This window comes from Poecilia mexicana, unplaced genomic scaffold (genome assembly GCF_051168715.1).
Source record: "Poecilia mexicana isolate PSO_F unplaced genomic scaffold, ASM5116871v1 scaffold_13, whole genome shotgun sequence".
In the NCBI taxonomy this organism is placed as follows: Eukaryota; Metazoa; Chordata; class Actinopteri; order Cyprinodontiformes; family Poeciliidae; genus Poecilia; species Poecilia mexicana.
The window spans coordinates 24,529,449-24,551,953 of record NW_028263382.1 but is presented as its reverse complement, the minus strand read 5'-3'; the positions used below and the strand labels follow the sequence as shown (position 1 = coordinate 24,551,953).

Below are 22,505 nucleotides of genomic sequence, written 5' to 3'. Positions count from 1 at the left end.
GGCCATGCGACACCCCGGATAACCTGGAATCCTGAAACCTTTTCCAGAGACAAACGCTCCCGGAAGGTCAAACGAGACAATAGCGTCAAGCAACATTGTCTGTAAGTTCAGCTTTAAACATCTGAATTATTTATGGGACATCCTGAAACACACTGGGAGTTGCAGAGAAGTCTGAAAGTCACTCACATCAAATGCTCTCTTTTATTTAGCTTTACCTAAAGAAAAACGTAAGAAGAGTCGGTTCGTTCCCAGTTTTGAGTTTAAATCACATAACATTATTTAGTTTTCAGTAAAAGTAAGACAGCTGTGTTTTAGTTAAAGATCTGTTTGAAGATGCAACTGTGCAAAACGAGTTTTTTTTTTATTTTATTTTTTTATATTTTTGCCTTTAAGCAGCCTTAAACTTTAGTGTTTTGTCTAGACGTGGGTCATTTTAGCTTCAATTTCCAGGAATTTTCTACTCATTGCCTGATCATTTGCAATTGTTTGTTGACTAAGTCTCTAAGGTCAAACTAATAAACCAAACAGGGTTTAAAAGGCACCTATGAGCTCAAACAATGAATCTAAGCAAACGCCTTAAAGAAACACATTTGAAGTGTTTCCTTGATTCATAAATTGAGTAATTTGTTAATTTCCTTCAGATTTTAATCAACTATCTCAATCCGAGAACATTTTTTCTCTGTTGTGTGATGAAGTCATTTAAAAACATGAAATCAGTTTGTCATAACTGGATCTGGCTGATCAGATCTCAAAGTAAACAGAACTAAATTAACAAGGAAAAGCTTGATCGGCGCATCTTGTAATGGAAGCGAGAAACAGTATTTAAGCTTCATTACAAGTTTAGAGAGCTACATAAGATTGAAGTATCAATGCAGGTGCAGTTGCAACGAGGGCGTTTTTGTGGTGCTGTAGAAGAAGCTGTTCTCAAAGGAAACGGTCTTTTACATAAAAAGCAAACTCAGAAATCCCAAACATTTTCCAAACAAGAACCACTTTCCGCTGTTTCCAGATGACTCTCAAGCTCTGTCCGCTGTTTCCTTTCCAGGAGTCGCAAGAGATCTGGATAATGTTTCACTAATCCCAACAAGCATAAACTCACAAAGACAACTTTGGACAACTCCAGATTGATAACATGATGTGATGGCCTACATCAAACAAACGGCGGAGGGTGGCTCCTTTTCCCTGCGTTTTGCAGGGGAACACAAACACAACATGAAATGCTCCAGGCTTTCACTTCAGAAGCAGGACACGCTTTCCCCACACACCGGGGTTTGATTTTATGGTAGTTTTTAAATGTGTTGGTTGAAAAAGGCCTGAGGAATACACGGATTAGAGTCAAGTGGCGCTCCCAAAGTTATGTGTCACATCGTAGTTTCTATAAACACAGCTCAAACAAACTGTGCTCACAAATCATCCGAAGAGACAAGAAATGGCCTAATGTGACTGCAGAAGTGTGCCAGAAGAGAAGTCTGAATTTAGGGACTTTCATTTCAAAGGAATTCGGATCTGCTGATGCCGGGCCAGATTACCGAGCTGCAATGTTTCTATGCTGCGGTCGTGACGCAACAAGGGCATTTATTGTGCCTGATCAGCTCTCTTCTTCTTCTGAGCTCATGAAACTGAGGCACAGCGCCACTTTTTTTTTTTTTTTTCCCCAGCTTGCAGCGATGACCTTTAAACCGTTCGGGTCTAATGTGGACGCTCTTTGGCCCGACTTGATGAGCTGATGTCACAGGAAGTTAACTCATTACTTATCAGCGATCGGAGCTGAAGTCTAGCAGCTTGGGCCCTGATGAAAGGTTGCATTTTTTGGCAGGGACACACTCATGTTAAGACTGCAGTATCAGGAGAAGAGTGTGTGTGTGTGTGTGTGTGTGTGCGTGTGTGCGTGTGTGTGTGTGTGTGTGTGTGTGTGTGTGTGTGCGTGTGCGTATGTGTGTTGTTTTTTATCAGACCAAGTCTCTACTTAAATTCTTTTGATACTTATTAGTCTGGATTTCCCTTTTTAAAAGATAAAAGATAGTAAATCACTGCACTTTATTATTATTTTTTTTTTTTTTACAATTTTATACAATATAACTGAAAACTTTAAGGCATTTCTTGAAGGAAAATAAGACTTATTGTACTTATTTTCTGGCAAACATTTCTACTATCCCTGTCACTTTGACACCTTTCACTGAAAGTGCTTTCATTGGCTGATGAAACAAAATCCATCCATCGTTTCTTCTCAGCATGGATCCGTTTTAAAGCCTCAGAGTTTCTTATGTAAGTGAGCAAACAGCATCATAAAAACCAACAAACGCAGAACAAGAACTTCAAACGTCCTTCGAATCGCTGCAGATTCGAAGGAATCTCTGGAGGAGCTGCAGAGTTCCTCGACTCTGGTGCCTACCCCTAGCAGGCGTTTGGCAAGAGGCAGGGAACAACCTGAAACAGGTAAGGTCTGTTTACCACAGGACAAGCAACCACCCACGCAAACCTCAGGGCAATTAGAGCGAACAATTAACCTAAGAGTCATGTTTTGGGGAGGAACCAGAGGGCCTGTGGAGAACTGACACATAAACTGAGAAAACATGCAAACAGAAAGACTCCTGCAGGCCAGGACCTGCGAACCAGTTTTATCGCTGTGCACTGTGGTTGTTTTAACTAGGACTGATTCAGGGCATCTTAGATTTTATCTGTGAAACATTTTTTAAGATTTGCTCAAAAATATGTCCCTCATTCTCAGAGCTACAGTCTATTTTGTGCTGGTCTGCCACATATAATCTGGATAAAATACACTGCAATCGGAGGTTGAACTTCTGCTTGCTTGACACTTCATTTGTTGTTTAACTGATGAAGTGAAACACTTCATTTGCTAAACTAAACATCTAGTGATTTTTTTCTCTTTCTTTTGATAAAATGCAGCAAAAAAAAGGAATAACATTCGAAATGTGCTTACAGCTTCACACTCTATCTGCAATCGCACGAGATCACAAAACTGATTAGGACGACAGAATGAACGGCTGCATGGATTTATGTATTTGTGATGAATGACTTCAGGATGCCAGAAAGTCACCAAAGGACAAGACCAGGAAGTGGGCCTGCTAACGGGAGCGAGAACACGAAGAGATCACAGACAATAGCCTGAACTCAAACAGAGGTTCAGCACAATACATCAAGGATGAGGAGGAGGAAGAGGAGGAGAAGGAGGAGGAAGGTTTGTGGGGTTGGTGACAAACAGGGATATGGAAAAGGTAACAGCGTGAGGAGAGTTAAAGGGGAAGACAGGAAGGCCTGCGCTGGTTGAAGAAAGAACCAGCAGTAAATCTTGTGCTTAAGAATGCATAAAATTATAAACATCTCAGGACTTTCTATTAAAAGAAAAGGCTTTTAAGGCTCCTACACATGAGAGCAGATTTCACAGCGTGTCAACCCTCCCCCCGCCCCCCTCCCTCTCTCTCTCTCTCTCTCTCTCCGAGCCTGAGCAGCGCCACATAAAGTTCAGACATGCGTTTCAGAGTGGAAGGAACATAGTGGAGCTATTCTGTGCTGCCCAGGAAGCCCGGAGCCACTTGATCACTGCTGGGACAGTGACAGAGAGCAGACAGAGATCTCCCTCATTCTGCACCTCTGCGGGCGCTGCTGCTGCTGCTGCTGCCGGCTAAAAATACACGCAGCCCAGCAGAACTTCAGATAGTAAGCAACAGATAGTATGGAAACTTGATCAGTATTGCAGAGCAGCTTCCCAACTTCACATGCAACAAGTGAACAAGTTGGACTCTTATTCATGTCATCCACTGGACTACTTAGACCTCTGTTGATATAAGCAGCAGAACTGTATCAACATGACTTCTGTGCAAAGGGAATGCATTGAAATTAACAGGAAAATGTGTTCACTTCAATCTGGAATAAAAGAGCGTAAAGGATTCCTGAGATTGTGGGTGAAATAATTCGAGTTAAATAAGAACAGGAGAAGGACAGAAACGTTGTTCTTGCAGATAAACAGCTTCCTTCAGTGGCTATGATAATAGTAACAGAGTTTGTCTTAACTTCGTTACAAGTCATGCTCGAATGTGACAAATGCTCTTCTTGCTTTCTTTCACTTTGCGGCGTGTCTGTGTAGAAATCCTGCAAGGCAGTCCTGACTGAAGCAGCCCAGTCCTTCCTGAAACCCAGCAGCAGCGACTCACTCACCTCCCCAGGTGTGAAGGAGGCACAGCAGGCCCAGCAGCAGAGGAGAGGCAGCGTCCCGTACAGCCATGGTGGTCGGTCGGAGGCAGAGATGTGTGTGCTGAGGTGTGTTTAGAGGAAGTCTGCTCCTCACTTGGTGAACTGCTTCGATACACACAGCAGAGAGAGAGAGAGAGAGAGAGAGAGAGGGGAGCAGCGTGAGGAGGCAGATGATGCAGAGAGAGGGAGGGAGGCAGGAACATAGTTCCTCCACTGCAAAAAAAAAAAAGGGATGAAGGCTCTCAGACACTTTGACAGGCTCATCTACTGCTACCCTGCCTCTGATGTTCCTTTATAACTCTCCTGTAGCTGCACTGTGTCTACTTTCTAGAGATAATTAAACCGACCCATGCTCTCATCCCAGTGCTTATCGAGCAGGCAAGTTCGATATCTTTTGCAGTGGAGAGAAAGAAGGAAGAATAAATGAGGAAGAGAGAGGGCACGTCAAGCAGAGAGGAGGGCGGGTGCCTGAGAGGAAACGCAAATGATGCAAGCAAGTTGTTGCCTGATTTGCCACACCTCTGTTGTTTCTGAAACACAAACGTTTCCTTAATGAAAGGGCAAAATCTTGGTTATCTTTCTTTACTTTCACCAACAGGAAACCTCAGTCCTGCTGAGACGGTTTGGAAAGCCTCTGGAGGTCTTGATGTGTGGGAGTGGTGGTCAATCATAAAAACACTCAGGACCAGGTCTTTGATTTTGAATTGCATGTAATCATTGACTGGCTGAGCTTGGCTTTATTGCATCGCCTGCTGGCGAGGAAGCACTTGGTGAAGGTGTGCCAATCAGTTTGCACAATAGAAAGATTAAAATAAGATCCTATGTAAATTTGGCTCTGAAAAGAAAATAAATCCTGGATAAAGACCCATTAGAGCATGTGAAGACTTGAAACTGGGGCAGTGGTTCACCTTCCAGGAGGAAAACAACCATAAACCTGGAAGACAATAGTTTAAGTCAAAGCGCATTACAGCCAAGTCAAAGTCCAGATGTTGATGTAACCAAGTCGGTTTGTAGGCCACCTGACAAACATGACCTTTTATTGCTGTGTATGTAAATATCTGGTTTCAACAGTCGATGATCCACTTTTCAGTTTATTGGTGGTGGTCATCAAATTTCTATATGACTGTTATTTTGTGTCAGAGTTCACCAAACCCTGCAGGCCGACATGTTTCAGAGCATCATAGGTTCAACACTGAGGTGCTTTTTGGCATTTTCCTCTTTTTTTTATCGTATGAAACACATCTGGAATATTTATTGTCTGAATCTGTCTACCTTAAAATAAAATCTCAGTATTTCAGCTAAAACAAAAGTAAAACTTATGTTTTCAATAAACTGACATATTTAAATACAGGTGTTTCTATTCATTTTAATCAGTATAGCTTACAAATTCATGTAATGTAAAATCCAAAATTCATTGTTAGAAAATTTGATTATTACATAAAATCAATAAAAACATTTTTTTTATATTAGCTTAAAAAAAGGTTGCATCATTCAAACAAAAACATATTTCTAGAGAACATAAACATCCTTCCAACAAAAGTTGTTTATTGCTGCTAAAATAACCATATGCTAAAATAACAGAGGTTGTAAGCTACATTTCCTCCTTGGTAGGGAAAGTTGTTATAGTTTACAATTCACTGAGGAAAACCCACAGTTCCTAAAACAGCCACATTGTTCTGCCACCTAATCTGTAAATGAAGACTGAGCCTTTAAAACAGCAGCTGGGTGTGGCTGAAGGAGAGTAAATAATCAGACATAAGGGGGGATTTTTTTTTTCCACTCAAAATTCCACATGAGCAAATTTGAAGAATGTCCCCTTTTCAACCTTTTTAAATATGACATCCTGGACAGGACTTTTGGGAATACCCAAGGACCGCTGGGTTTGGGAATGAGGCAGAGGAAACGCGCGCTGTCCACTCCCCCACAAAGTTCCCAAGGACCGCAGAGCTGTGAGCCGTTTACAGTGGCATTCGTAAACCTCCGTACTCACAAGAGGAAAAACATTCATATGCTTTCCAGACCAATATCTAGTTTGTGTTAATAATTAAATAAACAAATTCAAGGTGTGATTTATGAACACTCTTCATGTTTAACTCTGGGAACTTTTGCACATAACTGGGAATTATTTGGGATTAAACACTTGGTCTGTTCACTTTTTTAACCAATGCAATTAATTGTTAAAAACAAGCTAAAAGCACAAAACCTGAACAAGGAAACATTGAGCCTGGTTGGGTTCGGATGGTTCAGGATAACTGAATGCCTTTTTTGTGCTGAAGTAAAAGATTTTAATTTGGTCCTATAGGAACAAAATTTTCCACCGAGTTCAATAACATACAGTTCCCTAAAGAGGGAGGAACCAAGAAAAGACGTGAAGAAACCACACTGACAAATCTAACTTTTGCGGCTCATGGTGAACCTTTGCCTCTCTATATGCTAGATTATATTAAGGATTTGCAGCGTAATCCATCGTAGACATAAACAGAGTTATTAAAGCATCAAATAAAAACAAGATTAAATTCTTAAAAGTCAAGTTTACCTTTTTATTTACTGCTGAAGATAGATAATCAAGCTGAACAGTATTTGTTTTGAAACACTAACCTACTCACATGCCCCTGAATATTTAAGCATTTTTGTTTTGTATTAGAGAATACCAATATCTGTGTTACTGCTGTATTAAAATCAGTCTATATGGTACAATTACACTCTGAGTCTGATGAAGAACCAGATAGTGTTATACTCACAGCTTTGTGAGTATAAAACTGAGATTTTGTATGTTATATTTGTTAATTAAATGAGAGCGGTCCCAGAGCCAATCCCTGTGGAGCTGCATTAAAGCACCTAGAATAATTATTTGTGCTTTCATAACCTGAGTGCCGTTCACTTGAAGGAACATCATCAAACCAGCTGACATTAACAGAAACCTCAACTTTTTGCTTTAGCATAGATATGAGCAACTGAGTCAAAAACCCTTTATTTTTTGTAGCCAGACTGAAAACTTGAAAATAATTGATTTGAATAACAGAAACAAAATCTAGGTCATTGTTTCTAATGGTGGTTTGTTAGTGCTGTTACAGGGCTTACGTCAAAAATAAAATGTGTAAATTAACACTTGTCTCTGCTCCTGACCCTGGTCCTCCTGAAACGTCAACTCCTGATTTCAGTGTCCCGACCGCTCCTCGGAGAATGATGATAAATCTTCTTGTTTATCTCACCGGAGTTCACAGTGCTGCGCTCACAGGCTAAGGAAAGAGTAAAGGAAGGAAGGGGAGGAAAAGAAGTCATTCTTTCCTAGCCACTCAGCCCAGACCCAAGAGCAACTTGTTTTGGGGGTCCAGGATGAGAGACGGCCATTGTACGAGTCGCTCCAGTAGACGTGGGGGCTTTGAGAGGGCACCAGTTGATTGAGGGAGGAGTGGGAGAGAAATCTGAATTTCTGCTAAACTCCGTCACCACAGCGGGGAGTGGGACAAAGAGACACTGTGACAACCGCAGCGGCAGAGAATTTCGCATTGCCTCTCCATGGTGATTACATGTTGTAATGGCATTAATCACAATAAATTAACCCACTGATGTGTTTCTGCCATGTGCCATTCTGAGTATAGTTTGGCATTAAACAGAACATAAAATGACAACGTGCGAGATTAAATACTTGAGTTTGGAAAAAGACAAGATAAATGTGAAGCGATCGGCATGTTGCAGATTCAAACCCTTTCCATGGATGAAGTTTTGTTTCTTCTAATAGTTCAGATGTAAATAAATAAGAGTAACTCCAGAACCGATCCCTGTGGGACACCTTTGTCTATGTTAAAGCTGCAATATGTAACTTTTTGAAAACATTTTTTTTTTTACATATATGTTAAAACTGTCACTATGAGACAGATAATCTCTGAAAAAATCAAGCTCCTCTGTCTTCTCCCATACTGGTTACCATGGCCACCGATCACAGCTGTAAACAATTTTCCAGTAACAGTAAGTTGTTTCACCACCATTAGCACACTGAACTGAGAATACACGAGGATAATTGACAGCGCTAAGACCTTCCTCCTGGCTGTGATTGGTTGTTTTTGGTCAAGAACCGTGTATTCCTTCAGACACCTCAGGAAGGAGGTGAAGGAGACCAATCATTTCACACATTAACTAATTTTTCCATAAAAGTTACATACTGCAGCTTTATGAATATTACAGAAATATAACATTACAAACAACACAATAAAAACATAATTATTTTTATAACCTCTAATGCATCTGAAACGTACCTAAAAATCATGTTTCAGTTCAGAAAAATAAACAACATTGTCATCGATTCTAATAAGAGGCCACATTGGCTTTTGTCTCAAGAATAAGAAACTTATAAAGACGTCAGAGGTTTGTGAGTGACAACAAGACATTTCAAGCAAATGTTTTTAATAAAATAACTTGCCGCTGCTTTGCAGATGCTGCGCTATGCGTCATGGAGCAGGAAGCTGCTGCTGCTGCCTGCAAACTGTTGAACATCCTGCAGATGCACAAACAAAGCCCCGAGAAGGCAGGAATGTCACACTGCGGGACCCCCGACATTCTTAGTCCTCCCCTCTCTGAAGTTAAGGAAGCCATCACTGCTTCCTTAACTTCACCTTTTACTCTCCGTCTTCTTTCAGTCACTGCTTCTGAGTGCACAGTAGAGATGGGGAAATTTGAGAGGAATTCAGGGTCGCCATCTGGGTCTTGACCAGTCTGCACTCCACTGATTTCTACGGAGTGGAGTTTGTGTTTTTTTAACCCAGAGTCAGCCAAAACCCGCTCGCGCTGACTCTGAACATATTCTAGATGTTCAGAGTCATCTAGAATATGTTCTAGATGACATATTCTAGAACATGTCATCTAGAACAGAGACTGATGGAGTTAAATGCAGGAAAAACATTTAAATTCAGCAAAAAAAAAAAAAAAAAAAAAACCCAACAAAAAAACAACTTGAGATTTGTGTGATCTTCCAGAGAGCATTTCTACATTTTGCTCTTTCAGGACGGGTAAATTCAAACACACACCACACTTTTCAGATTGTAAATACATGATTATTATTTTACTTGGGGGTGGCACACACACGCACACATACGCACACACACACACATACACACACCTGCACATGGATTATGTTTTTTAACTTCACCATTGTGCATTAGTATGTGAAGATATATATTACTTATTATCCTAATGAAATGTGTTGAAGTTTGTAGTTGTAACATGACCAAATGTGAAAAACATCAGTGCTTATATGTCCATATATTTGATGTCATCTTTAGTCACGTTGATTACTGCAGACCTGTCTTCACAGTCCTTCCTCTGGCTCCTTGTATATCAGAAACTAGACTTTAAAATATTTCTGTTAGTTTATAAATTGTGAACGGATTACCCCCGAAATACACTGAAGACCTGTTTTATTGTATCCACCTCCCAGACCGCTCAGGTCTCCTGGATCAAATCTAATGTAATGTCTGTTGCTTGTTTCCTGTTATCAACATAATTGGTTACATTTTTAACATGTAAGGCACTTTGAACTGTTGTTGCCGAGACGGACGGCACAAATAAACATTGCTTGACTTGCAGCCAGCTGGACTGTTACTATAACTGATTCAGTGCAGCTTTGAGTCTCTTGCAGGAAGCTGAGAAGCAGACAAAGAGAAGGATGCTCTCCTCAGTGAGTGGAAGTGTCTCAGAGGATATCAAAGTCCAAATGCAGTAAATTACTCATCCAAATATCCTTGGCTTTGTCCAACTGTCTCCTTTTCATCCTATGTTGGTTTTCACGCAATGTTTTTTTAAGTTTTCGACAGAACATGAAAGCCTTTAAATGGTTCAAAACGAGAAAAATTGCGTTGTTTTTTTTTTTTCTTCAATTGATCAAACTGTCTTTTAATGTTAGTCATCGTCAAGAATCGAAAATTTAACACCACACATTCGGTTTGAGACTACACACCTTTGAACTCCTCATCGTTTCAGAGAGGAAGGGTTTGGTTGAGCAGAAAACAAACAGAGGAAGCTGACCGCTGACCATAACGACAGATGCCATAAAAGGAGCAGGTCTTAAAGCTCTTAGCGAGAGACAAAAAAATGCATCCACACCTTTAGTAGCTTCATGCACTCCTCCTATGCATCCCCACTGGCCCAATTAGGAATTTAAAACAATTGCTGTTTGTCATCTATGCCAAGGTCCAGAACGGAATTTCCCATGATGGTATCGGTTTCCCGCTGTAAGAAGGAGAAGCTCAACGCTGCGGCTTGGACAAGGAAGGAAGTACAGTTCAAATTGTTCTGGATTGTAAAGCTTTTTCTGTTGCATTGTCGCAAGATTTGCTGATGTAATGGGACAATATATTCATGTTCTTCTTAGTCATAGAATCAATGTGAACTCAGCTCATTGTCTCACAAAGCTCCACAAGTTTATTCCTCTAGAGTTCTTTAGTAAGTTTGATTAATAAAAATGTCAGTGGTAGAATTATGTTGTTCGATTAAATTAGTAGTCATTTACCTAAGTAGGTAATGGGATATTAATGACAGTTTTGTAATTAAATATATAATAAAGTTGCATTGTCTATGGTTATTGTTCTCCACAATGGTTTTTCTAAAGAGTTTTATGTAAAGGTAAGCTTTACATAACGTAAAGCGTATCCCTTACTTTATGTAAACTTTACACAATGAGTCATAATTCCCTTTACATAATGTAAAGTTTACAATGACAAAATTAAGACTTAGTCAGTTTGGAACAATTTCAGTCGCAAATTGTTCCAATTTTCCTATGTCATTGAAAGCCTGTTGTATTTTATATCAATTTCACTCTTATACATCTGCATGTCTGCATGCAAGGCCTACTCACCTATATTATCATGAAATATTTTTTATTAAAAAGTAATATATCCTAATAATTATTATTTTATTAACAGTGAAATATATTGTATTTCTGACATGATGTTGCAATCGTCCTTCAGGCTCTTTGCATTCAGATCCAGATTGTGACGAATTTAGTTTTTCTAATCAGCTTTAAATGGCTTTGACTAACAGACAGATGTAAATTTATTATATAAAAAAGTTGCTTTGTCCAATCGAAACCTGTTACTCCCTAAGTAACAGATTCAATTGCAAAAAAGTTTAGCAATTGTTCTCAGTCTCCGTACCTGAACACCACCTGGATTAAATAGGTGTAAAACAGTAAATAGGCAGCGTTTTACTCCCTCTTGTGCTGACAAAATGCAATAACACCAACAGCTTAAAATGGTTCTAATACTATTGTGTTTCTCATAACTTCTGTTTCATATTAGTTTCTACCATCCAGTCGCTGTTGGTTTTGTCTAATCATTACAACTACTAAAGTGAAAACAATTCATCAGATTAATCTGAATGAAAGGTTAAGGAATTGTTTTCTTCTTCGTCTTCTTCTTCTTTGTTGTTTTCAAGAAACCCCAGTTTCAAACGCAGTAAAATACGGAAGAATCGATTCTTTTTACTGAGCTGAGCCAAATGGTGTAAATCCCGGAAGAGAGTCGAAATTCCCATGCCCAGAAGCGAGGTCAGCTGACGTGACCAAAACAAGTATGGCGGAATTGATAACGACGATAAACGCCTTAAATATTGCTGTGAGGTTTATTTTCTAATTTTATCTGGTTTTATTCGACCAGTTTCCAGGTTCTACATATTCTGGGACCTTACCGTTCAACCAAGAAAGCCTTGTTGGATCGCTTGAGGACCACAAAGCTAAAACGAAACCAGGAAAACAAACGGAAGTGTCAACGGTTTGAAACCAAACATCCGCTTCTGTAAACGCGTGTGTTTGTAATGGTGTCGCGTCCTTTCAGCCAGCAGAAGACTTTGATAACACGCAAAAAAAAAGACGGATTTATGTTTCATGAAGTGAAATGGTGTACTGTAGTACCGGGGCGAACGACGCTAGCAGAGAAGTAAAGGACCGTACAAGATGTAACGTTGATGTTACTGAAATTCAGCCAGAATGCACATGGAGACCACCTCTGAACACGGAGAGGTAACCGGTTAAATTCACCATGGGGCTGGTGAACTTTGTGATATCCACTGTGGGGAGATGCCTGGATGTTGCCGGGTTACTCTTGGACCTGAACTTTCTGATCGTACACACCGTGGTGAAGACTCTCCTGGCGATCGTCGCCTTCATCACCAACCTGCCCACCCTGATCACTAACCTTCTGCTGCAGATGGGGAACCTCCTCCTGTTTTCCGCCATGCACATGGCAGAAACGACATCGAGCCTGGCCCACGGGGCAGTCACCCTGCTGGGCAGCGCACTATTGGCCCTGGAGGGGCTCCTGGAGAGTCTGAAGATGGTGGGCTACCTGTCCATGCACGTCCTGCTGCGGGGGAAGGAGCACCTGTGCAGAGGTTTGGTGTCAGTCTTGGAGGGCTGTGGCATCGCTGTCAGCCTGGTGGTTTATTTCACAAACACGGTGGTGAACTTTGCCCTCATCGCCACCCAGAACATCTACTTGGCAGCTGTGGGTGTGTGGCAGACGGTGTCCAGTCCACTGCAGAAGGCGCTGGAGCTCACCCTGACCTTCTTCACCTTCCTGTACAGCAGCCTGGTCGGGACGTCTGCATTTCTGTGGTCTCCCTGTAAACTGCTTCTGGATTTTCTTGCTTCCCTTGTCCACATGTTCATCTCCATCTTCATCCTGAACATCTACGGCCTCCTGCTTACCGTCACCATTGCTCTGATGACCACCGCCTACCTGAACCCCAGACTGAGCCGACAAGCAGCTGTGCACATTTTGGTGTACATGAACTCCTTCCATGCTCTGCGGAGACTGTATGAGACTCTGTGGCTACGCTTCACGGTCCTTTGGCGTACCCCACGTTCTCTACACCGCAACATGCAGCACCTACAGAGGAGGTTTCGACACGTCTACCTGCGGGAGAGGATTTTTTGGCAGCAGCTGTCTATTCTGCGCCTGGTGCTGCGGACAGTGCTCCAAATCGACAATGCCAACAGAGGAAGAGGAGACGGCGACACCAGGGAGGAGCGCCGGGACCCACCAGATGGAAGAGCGGGAGATGGAGCCCACCAGGAACTGCAGGATTTGCCTTCGTCGAGTTCAGATGGATCACTAAGGACATCGCCATCTTCATCTTTAGGCAAAGACGGCAAACTCCTGCCCGCCGAAAGCCTGCTTACTCTGTTAAAAGAGCAGGAGGAGAGAAAAAAGTGTGTTATTTGTCAGGACTGCACCAAGACAGTGGTGCTGCTGCCGTGCAGACACCTCTGCTTGTGTAGGGACTGCACCAACATCCTCCTGAGGCAGCCCATTTACCAGCAGAACTGTCCTCTGTGCCGCCAGATGATCCTCAACACCATGGACGTATACCTCTGAGGGGGAGAAAAGGGAATCCATGCAGCGATGAGCCCCAACCGCCTTAAAGTATTCACCACCACACAGAGCAGTTTAAAATGTTTCTTTTTCCTTGAAGCCCAACAATAACACCACTTTTTCAAGTTTTGTGGTTTTCTTCAGTCAGTGAAGTTATAAATAAGCTTTATTTTTAAAGATGCCCCACAAATCTTTTTTGAACAAAACTTAATAAAACACATGTTCATTGTAAGTTTTGCTTCGGTTGATGTTTGTGGAAGGTGTTCAAATGTTCCCCAAAATATTTCATAAACTATATACTACAAGAAACTATACACTTTGTCTTTATATATACTTCTCTTTACATAGGATTATTAATGGAGTTCTCACACTAATTCAATAGTTCTTTCAGGCTCTTCTCCCAAAAAAACTACAACTGTTTTGCTTCAACATGAAGGAGAGGCTTTTGGGTTTTTGACCCTACTATGGCATAAGTGCTTTCAATCTGATGAACTTTGTTCATTTTACTTCAACTAAAGTGCTACAAATCTATTTTACATATGACCTACTACGTGCACAAGCAATCAAAGGTCTGTAAAAGGTTCAACTGAGATGCAGCTCCATCTTCTCGCTCACTAAATTACAGAAGTATTACACCAAGCAAAATAAAATTAAGCTGCCTAGAGTTTTTGTATGTGCATTGAAACAGCTTAGCATTGGGGAAAATAAGGGATACATGCTGACTGGCTATTATATCTATGGAAATCTCATGCAATCAATATTCCCAACACATCACTGGATATTTGTTTTCCTTTTCTTTTTTTCTTTTTTTTTTTTGTTACCAAGACCTCTTTTTAGTAAAATCTTTCACTCTTGTATCGCTGTGTCTCAGGTGTTTGTAGGGATTGTATTCAGCTGAAGCTAAAAACTATTTACAACTGTTTATGTCTTAAAATGTCAGGCCATCGACGTGCCAAGCTGTGAGAAACCAGAGGAACACTGTGCTTTACTGCGTACGGCCTGCAACTGCAGCCTTCGACATTTTTATTTGCGTTGCATTTTTCTACCGTCTGTTTATCCTCAGACTTTATTCCCTGTTGTTCTGTCTGTTGTTGGGGCTTTTCCCCAGTCTTCCTTTTGAGGTGTATTATTACCAGATAATCCATAAATGGTTTCTGCTTTCTCCTAGTAATGTGATGAAGCAGATTTGTGATGTTAAAAAAAAACCCAAAAAACCGTACCGTAAACCAATAAGGCTTTACTGTTTAACTTGCTTTTGGTGCTCTAAAGTGGTGAATAATCCTGAAATGTTCATATTGATCTGTTTAAAGTTTACAGGAGGTTATTTTGGACTCCAGATGTTGCAGTGTTATTGATTGTGGGTGTGGTGGGAGCAGGCCTGAAACATGGCCAGTTTGCTTTTTTTCACAGCTTTTTTTTCCCTCTTTGTCTTGCTTTGCAAAGAGAAAATTTGACTTCACAGTAATAGCTGAATAGCGCATCGGCCTGATTTCTCCCTTCTTCTTCTTCTTTTTAAAAGGTCTGTAAGTTTGTAATTAATGAAAATGTCATCCTAAGCTGCTCCTCTCAGGTACTTCCTAAACACCAATGGCATTCCTTGTTAAAGTGAACTGAAAACGGCTCACTCGACTGTTATCTGTTGCTTCTCCCGAAGTATTTAGCTGTGTGAGCCGTGTGAGATGATGTGATTGGAAAATGTGAATGTAATGTGGGATTTTTTTTTATAACAGGACGGCTGCCGTGTAACTGGCAATTTCACAATAAAACAAGAATCAGTGAGTGAACTGTATTTTATCTTCTTTTTTTTTTTATGAGCCTAATCGAAATGCTTACAGCTCCACACTTGGACAGAAAAGTAAAGGACTTCAACAAATGATTAACCTATTGCTGCTTTTAAACCGTCGGTCCTTTTTCAGCTGCAGAACATAAGAAAATTAACCAGCCAAGTTTATTTGTGTAGCACATTTGTTGAAACGTTACATTCTTTTAAGTGCAGTCATTCCACGTTGACATGTTGGTTAGTGTTTCATTCATTATGGTACAAAAGCAACTAAACAGATGGGTTTTTAGTCTGGATGTAAAGTTTGTTCCAGATTTGTGGTGCATAGAAGCTGAATGCTGCTTCCCCATGTTTGGTTCTGGTTGTGGGGACGCAGAGCAGAACCAGAACCAGAAGACCTGAGCAGTCTTGAAGGTTGATGCAGCAACAAATAGCTTTAAGAGTAACTGTTAGCATTTAGCTTCCTCCTGCTCAACCTACTGTGTTCTCAGTCCAGAAGATGCGCTGCCTTTCAAAGCTAATCTCAAAACCTCTTAGACTTTTTACACTTTTTGTCACTTAACAACTACAAACTGTAAAATATTGTAACGGGATCTCACGCCATGGACTAATAGAAAGTGGCATACAACTGTGGCTTGGAAGGAAAGGAATACATACAGTTTTTCGCAAATGAATCTTCTTGACGACGGGTGTGCCGTCATATTCAACTCCCTGATTACTCCAATGCTAAAGGGGGATAGCTTTGAAAACTTTGCACAACAAAGACTAACCTTGTTGTCTATTCTTAAGCCATACATGTGAAGTAGAAAAGGAAAAGGATGCAAGGTTATCAGAGGGGCTGAATCCACACTTTTCAGATATTTAGTTGTTTAAAACAACGTGTAGTTTCCCCTTTTTCACATTTACGAGCTACTTTGTGTTGGTTTACCACATTCCTCCTCTACCCTGAACGCGTCCAAAGGGAGGCTGCCTGATCGGACACCCAGGTTTGTTTATTCCTCCTCATGCTGGGGCTAACAGGCTAATGTGAGCGTAATAAAAGATGCGCTTTAATGTGGCCAACACCCGAGCAGCATTTCAATCGACTCAGTGGCTGATTTTGGGTCATTAATACTAAATGTGCAGAAACTTACCAGTTAATTAGTAATGCAGTTACAGCAGCTGAAAGACTCACGCCACAACTGAATAGTGCAAAGAAGATGCTGCAGGTCAATGGTGCAGTAAATTAAAGAATAATTAATATTTTCATGCATTGATGTTGCTCTTAGTCCACTTTGTCAAAAAGAAATGGTGTTAATTTGACCCAATGCTTCATTAAAAAAAGGTCTTTTTGATCATTTAAAAGCCAAAAAAAAAAAAGTATGTTTCATTCCGCTCTAAAAGTTACAGAATAAGAAAGAGAACTTTCTGGTAAAACCTTTGAGGTCCAGGATTTAGTCAGAGTCACGATCATTCTTCTCGACTGAAAGAAACGGCGTTATGAAGCGATGATCCTCTCTGTGATCTCACCGTTTCTTAAACTTCTTGATTCAAGGACCACACAGCTTTCGCAGCTCGGATGCAGTGAAGTATTTCTGCTGCTAAATGAGATCACAGAATCCTTTTACTTGTGAACACATCTGATACCGAGGACAGAGAAGCACTTGAGTCCATAGATAGCTCAGCTTTCATGTCTCCCGTCTGCAGAGATAATGGGAATCCTCCGTGCAAGAATGTGAATATGGAGCCAAAGGAAGACAGTCGGAGGAGGAGGAGGGGGAGGAAGAGGAGGCACTGATGGACATTTTTTATAGACATGACAATTCATCAAAGCTTTGTGGTTTTATGCATTCTGGCTCCCTTCAGACGCATCCTTAACACCGCGAAAGACGACTGAGACTCCTGAGGAATAAAATTATTGACGGAGAAGATTTGGCAGATTGGGGTGTTTGTATGTAAATCCTAGTGATGTGATTACTTTTGCTGCTGTCCAATCATTAATCAGTTCTTTTGTCTCTCTCTCTCTCTCTCTCTCCCTCTCTCTCTGTCTCTCTTCAGACACTTTGTTAGTGATCAAAAGCAGCCGAGTGGCTTTAGTTCGGCCTCAGCAGCGTTAACAGGAAGTTTAGTGTTATAACAGCAGGAAGCAGCAAACAACTAGAGAGAGCTTTATACTTCAGGGATTCAGCCTCTGCCCTTTGACCTCAGGGTTTCTGGCTGGGAACTGTGTGGGAAATCTTTATTGCATTCATCAGGATGTGTTTTTTTTTCCCTTAAGGTTTATGAGTTCTTTCTGTTTATCACTTACATGCTTTCCATTAATCTGAAACAAACTTCCAGAAAACTGCAAAGATGCTGAAAACCTGAGCTTGTTGAAATCAAGGCTGTTTAGAGCAGCAGCTGGAACTTTGATCAACTTATTCAATGTGTGTTATTTGGGTGACGATGATGGCATTTGACAAAATGTAATTTTTATTGCTTGGTCCATTATTTGTTTCTGTATTTTCTATGGTACAAAACATTTTGAACATCCTTGTTGCTGAAACATATTATATGAAAAAACTTGACTTGATTTGCATCCTGAGTTAACTTCATAAAAACAGTTAAATATTCCCTAATAAGCTGCACTGATAGGAAACATTTTTGCTGACTTCAACAAGCTTCTGGCTAAGAAAAAACAAACAAACAAAAAACACTCCTCTCTTCAGACTTGGCAGATATTATTTAAATTGGTTTGTTTCCAGATAAAATCACAGTTTTTAAACATATTCCAGATTACAATACGGTTAATCTCAAACCAGTTGAGATTTGAGATTTGAACAACCGGCGGATCCGGTATTTACTGAAATGTGCTGAACAACATTTCAGTAAATAACACTGAAGGATGTTTCAGTTCTTCTTTCCAAACTCTGCGCTGATTTTGGTGCTTCTGGGTAAAATATTCTTGAGGTTGAGGTTTAAGCATCCAGTCACATGAGGGGAGCGTGACAGGAAGCATCCTGATTTATCAACTCTGAGCCATTATTGATGAAGGAAATCAACCTGAGCTCAGCAGCTGAAGCAACTTATACACATCTGCTGATGATGTGCAGACATTTTAAAGCTCCATCATGTGATATGTAAATATGCATTTACATATTTTCAGAGTAAGAGTCTATGTCTTGTGCGAGCTTTCATACATTTAGAGAGGGTCAAGGAGGTCATCTTACTGTCTATGTTAGATACTAGACAAATATAAAAACCTAATTTAGTCAATAATATGTACATAATTGCAGCTATTTGACATTTAACCTTATTGCTTATCAATAATTTATTCAAAAATGATTTTCTATAATTATCTGATTGCAAATATTATAAGAGGAAACCCCCTCATGTCTCTTCTTGTTGAATATAAAACTCTTCGTGAAAAACGGACATTTTGATGTCACATTTATTGACGGTACTTAAAATAACCACATTAATCTGCATTTAACAAACGAAGTCTTCACCTACCATCTGAGGGACTTTATTTAAAACACAACTGAGCAGATCTAATCAGTAAAAGCAGAAATAACCGCGTTGCTACTAGACAGACGTCATAATGACTGGCTCTTTTTTCATTCTGTGGTGCAGTTGATGAGCAGTGGCACAACACTGCCCCCTGCTGAAGAAAGCTGGAACAAAAATATAAGATGAGCCTCACTTTTGTGATGTTAAAATGAGGCTTGTTTGTCAGATTAAAAGTATGTTTTAAGAAGACGTTGAGCATGCCTTTTACTAGATTTTTGTATTTAAAATGTTTTTTCTTTGGTCTAATTTTACCACCATCTGTGTGTGAATGATGGGTGAGTGACTGAATGTAGTGGTAAGTTTGAGTTCATCTGGTCATTTACCATTAAACATAGAAAGTACTCCTGGACCTGTGTAATGTGTGTGTCCGCTTTGTTTCCTAAAACCCCACGATAGACACCCATAAAATCTGACTCAGATTTTATGCTCAGTGTGTGGAATTACTGCAAACTTAATGATTCACTGTGAGTTTCTGGGTTTTCTTAGGTCACATGTGTGAAACTCAAGGCCCGGGGTCCAAATGAGGCCCGCCAAAGCTTCTTGTGTGGGCCTCAAGACTCCAGGTGCCAAATTATATCAACCAGTCCTCCCAGTTTCCTGTGATTGTGGAAATTCACGTCAAAATCAACAGACTAAATGGTCAAAAACATTGCACTAATTCCCACCTGTAGGTGGCAGTACTTTGTACTTTTACAACACCGCTGCCTCAGCATTATTCAATGTCAAGATATCGATGTAACGATTAACAAAGTCACAATTAACATCACACATGCTGCAAATACTGCAAAATTCCTTGGAAATATTTCCAAATTAGCTCCACAAAATTTGTGATTTTATTGCCCCTCCCTTCCACCTCAAAAAAAATCACAAAATCCTGGAGGGACTGAACAATGTGAAAAGATGTTTAATTTCAGACTGCAAAGATTTGTTGATATTTTAACAGTTTGTTAACGAGTTTTACCAAAACATTCTGGCACCACCTGCCCTTTAAGAGCATTCAAGATCTTGATTTGGACCAAAACGAAAACGAGTTTGACACCCCTGCCTTAGATGGAAAACATTTGAGCGTTTCATAACAAAGATCAAATTAAATAGCTTATTATCGACTTTGATTCGGCCTTTATGCCGTAAATGACTGGATTGAAATGATCGTGTATTTCTGTGTATCTGTTGGTAAGATGGCTGTGTCTAAAGCTGTAATTGTGAACTGCTTTCAAGCTTTAAGAAGGTATTTATTTGATGCTGTCCTTAAACGACTGCCTCAATATTTAATTGGTAAAAGAATTAGCCTGGTATGACTGAGACAAAACAATAGATACAAAACTCTGGATTTTCCATCATCGTAATGAAATTAAGTTTTCAAATAAATCAAAACAGCTGTGACACATTTAAAGGTTGAAGATGATAAAAGAGGAAACCTGTATTTTCCATAAGTGCACATAATTTAGTACCATGCAGTTATGGTATGCCATTTGAAATCTAGTCCAGAGTTATTCACCTGATGCCAGTATCTGTGTGAGCGCGTTTCCTGTTATTTTCAACACCCTGTTTTTTCATCATTTAGTCCCTTAATCCCTGAGTCAAAGTCTTAACTGACGTTCAGCCAGACACCCCTGTAATTCAGGGAACGATGTGGCATTTCCACAGCAATTTGAAGGCTGTGACCAATGGAAAAAGTGACTGATGCCAAAGAAAGATTGATTAACTTCCTTTGGTTCAGGAGGGAATGATTATAAGCGCATATTTCTGTCTCAATTATGGGCGGGAGTGTTTGGGGAGAGGAAGCAGGATAACATTTGAGTTATGTCACACAGCATGGTCACGTCTGTGTGAGTTAAAGTTTCTACATTATTTATCAGTGAGGAAGTTAATAGCTGCAGGTACGAAAAAAATGATTTGCACGAAACCAGATGACAGTTTTGAAATGTAACTCGTGAGTCCAAGAAGTCACAGTGAAATGGTGGAATCATTAAAAACAGTGGAAAACTCAGTAAATCCAGAAGAAAATGAATATTTTTCCAGCCTGTTTTTCTCTTTTGGTATTTGCTTTGGTAGCCATCTGCCCTTATTAATAAAGATCAGAAGGAAATATTAGACCTTGTTGGTGAAATGAAAAATAATATAAAATTGACCAGCGATAAAGTGATGCAACAAAATGCTTTTAAGGACTTTCTTTGCTCCCAAAGCATTTACAAACATATTTATTAAGTTTAATTTTGGTGAATGACTTATTTTACTTCACAACACAGGAGAACAGTACATTTCTACCTACTGAATTTGTCTAAAATTAGGATCTTATATTTATAAAACCAAATACATTGCAATGTTAAAATTATACAAACAGCATTTTAAGTATTTGCGCAATTTAAGTATTGTTTCAGTTTTGGATTTGCTATCTGGTGAAATTAGGATGACTTAAGATGAGCTGAACTGATGTATCACCGGCGAATTATCTCTGAATTAGACGTTTCTGTTTAAAGGAAACAGAAACGTTGGTTTCCTAAAGTGATTAAGTCACAATCCACCATTTTACTTTTACATACATGTAGAGCTACATATTACCAGGAGCACTGTGAACACTTTCAAGATGTTTAAATCCATTATCCATACCTGTAGTTTCTACAAACGCTTGTAAAGAAACGGGTCGATTTGAAGAGCTCAGTGAAATCCCGTGCGCCATCTGTGCAACGCATCGGATCGTTTTCTCTCTGCTGTAGGCCAGTTTTACAGTTTCATGCTCCAAACTCTGGAGAAAATGCTTGACTTTGATTTCTTCCTTTTTCCAACATGACTCTGCACCGGCGCAAAAATGCAGGTCCATAAAACCACGGATGAGTGAGTTTGTTGTAGAAGAACTTGATTGGCTTTTAGGGAGTCCGGAACTCAAGAATTTGAGGAAAACTCAATAAAAGCTCAATGAAATCCTGACATCAAGCAGAACAAAACCATTTTTCAGCCGGCTTTTTCAAAGCTCTGCTAAGCAAAGCTAACGGGTCAAACTCTTCAGCCCCAGACTGAAAGACCCTCCTGGTTTCTAGTACGAGGGGTTCTGGGCTCGGGGTAGAAAAGTACAAGCAGTAGCATGTTTAGTTTAAGGCTGACACAAATGATCAGGAGCCCGGTCAATTTGATCCCTGTAGGTGAGAACAAGAACCGCATGTTAGAATTCACTGGGAGTGGAAAGTGTAAGACCGTTTATGAGATTTAGTAAGAAGTCTGACTACCTCGTTCTGAATAGCTTGCAGATGTGAAGCTGATGATCTGTCCAGACTGGCAGCACAGAACGGCACAATGCAATAACAGCACTGTTCTGTAGATCTGCTCAGGACACCATGTCTAGATTCTAGAAATGTTTATGGAATGAGAAAAACAGGAACGAAGACCAGATCTGATGTGTGAGTCAAAGAATATTGAGGAATTTGATGCGACTCCTGTTTCTCTTTCATATTGGATTTGGTTGTTGTGAGAAAAACAAGGTGACAAGCAGCTATTATCAAAGTCTCTGTCTTATTGGTGTTTGAAACCAGAAAATTGAGACCAGAGAGCTAGCCACTGGTCCAAAACAAGCATTGGGTAAAGGGTAGAAAGTCTGTCCAGCTGGTTCAGGTTAAAAAATCTAA

The 22,505-nt window shown here is 40.2% G+C and overlaps 2 protein-coding genes across 4 annotated transcripts in view; one reads left to right on the top strand and one right to left on the bottom strand.

Annotated features, from left to right (window-relative positions):
• The window catches only part of mcamb (melanoma cell adhesion molecule b), a 39,878-nt gene extending 35,301 nt beyond the window's left edge, over positions 1 to 4,577 (bottom strand). Inside the window, exon 1 of one of the 3 annotated variants that reach the window (XM_014968415.2) lies at positions 4,177 to 4,577. In XM_014968415.2, the coding sequence (XP_014823901.2) occupies positions 4,177 to 4,243 (67 nt within the window). In that variant the 5' untranslated portion in view covers positions 4,244 to 4,577. The remainder of the gene's footprint in view (positions 1 to 4,176) is intronic. The other 2 variants (XM_014968416.2, XM_088011925.1) reach the window with 2 other exon arrangements.
• Positions 4,578 to 11,727: 7,150 nt separating this feature from the next.
• On the top strand, positions 11,728 to 15,366 carry rnf26 (ring finger protein 26). Its single transcript, XM_014968417.2, has one exon. It carries the CDS (start codon positions 12,243 to 12,245, stop codon positions 13,578 to 13,580), a length of 1,338 nt encoding a protein of 445 aa, XP_014823903.1. The 5' UTR covers positions 11,728 to 12,242; the 3' UTR covers positions 13,581 to 15,366.
• The last annotated feature ends 7,139 nt before the right edge of the window (positions 15,367 to 22,505 follow it).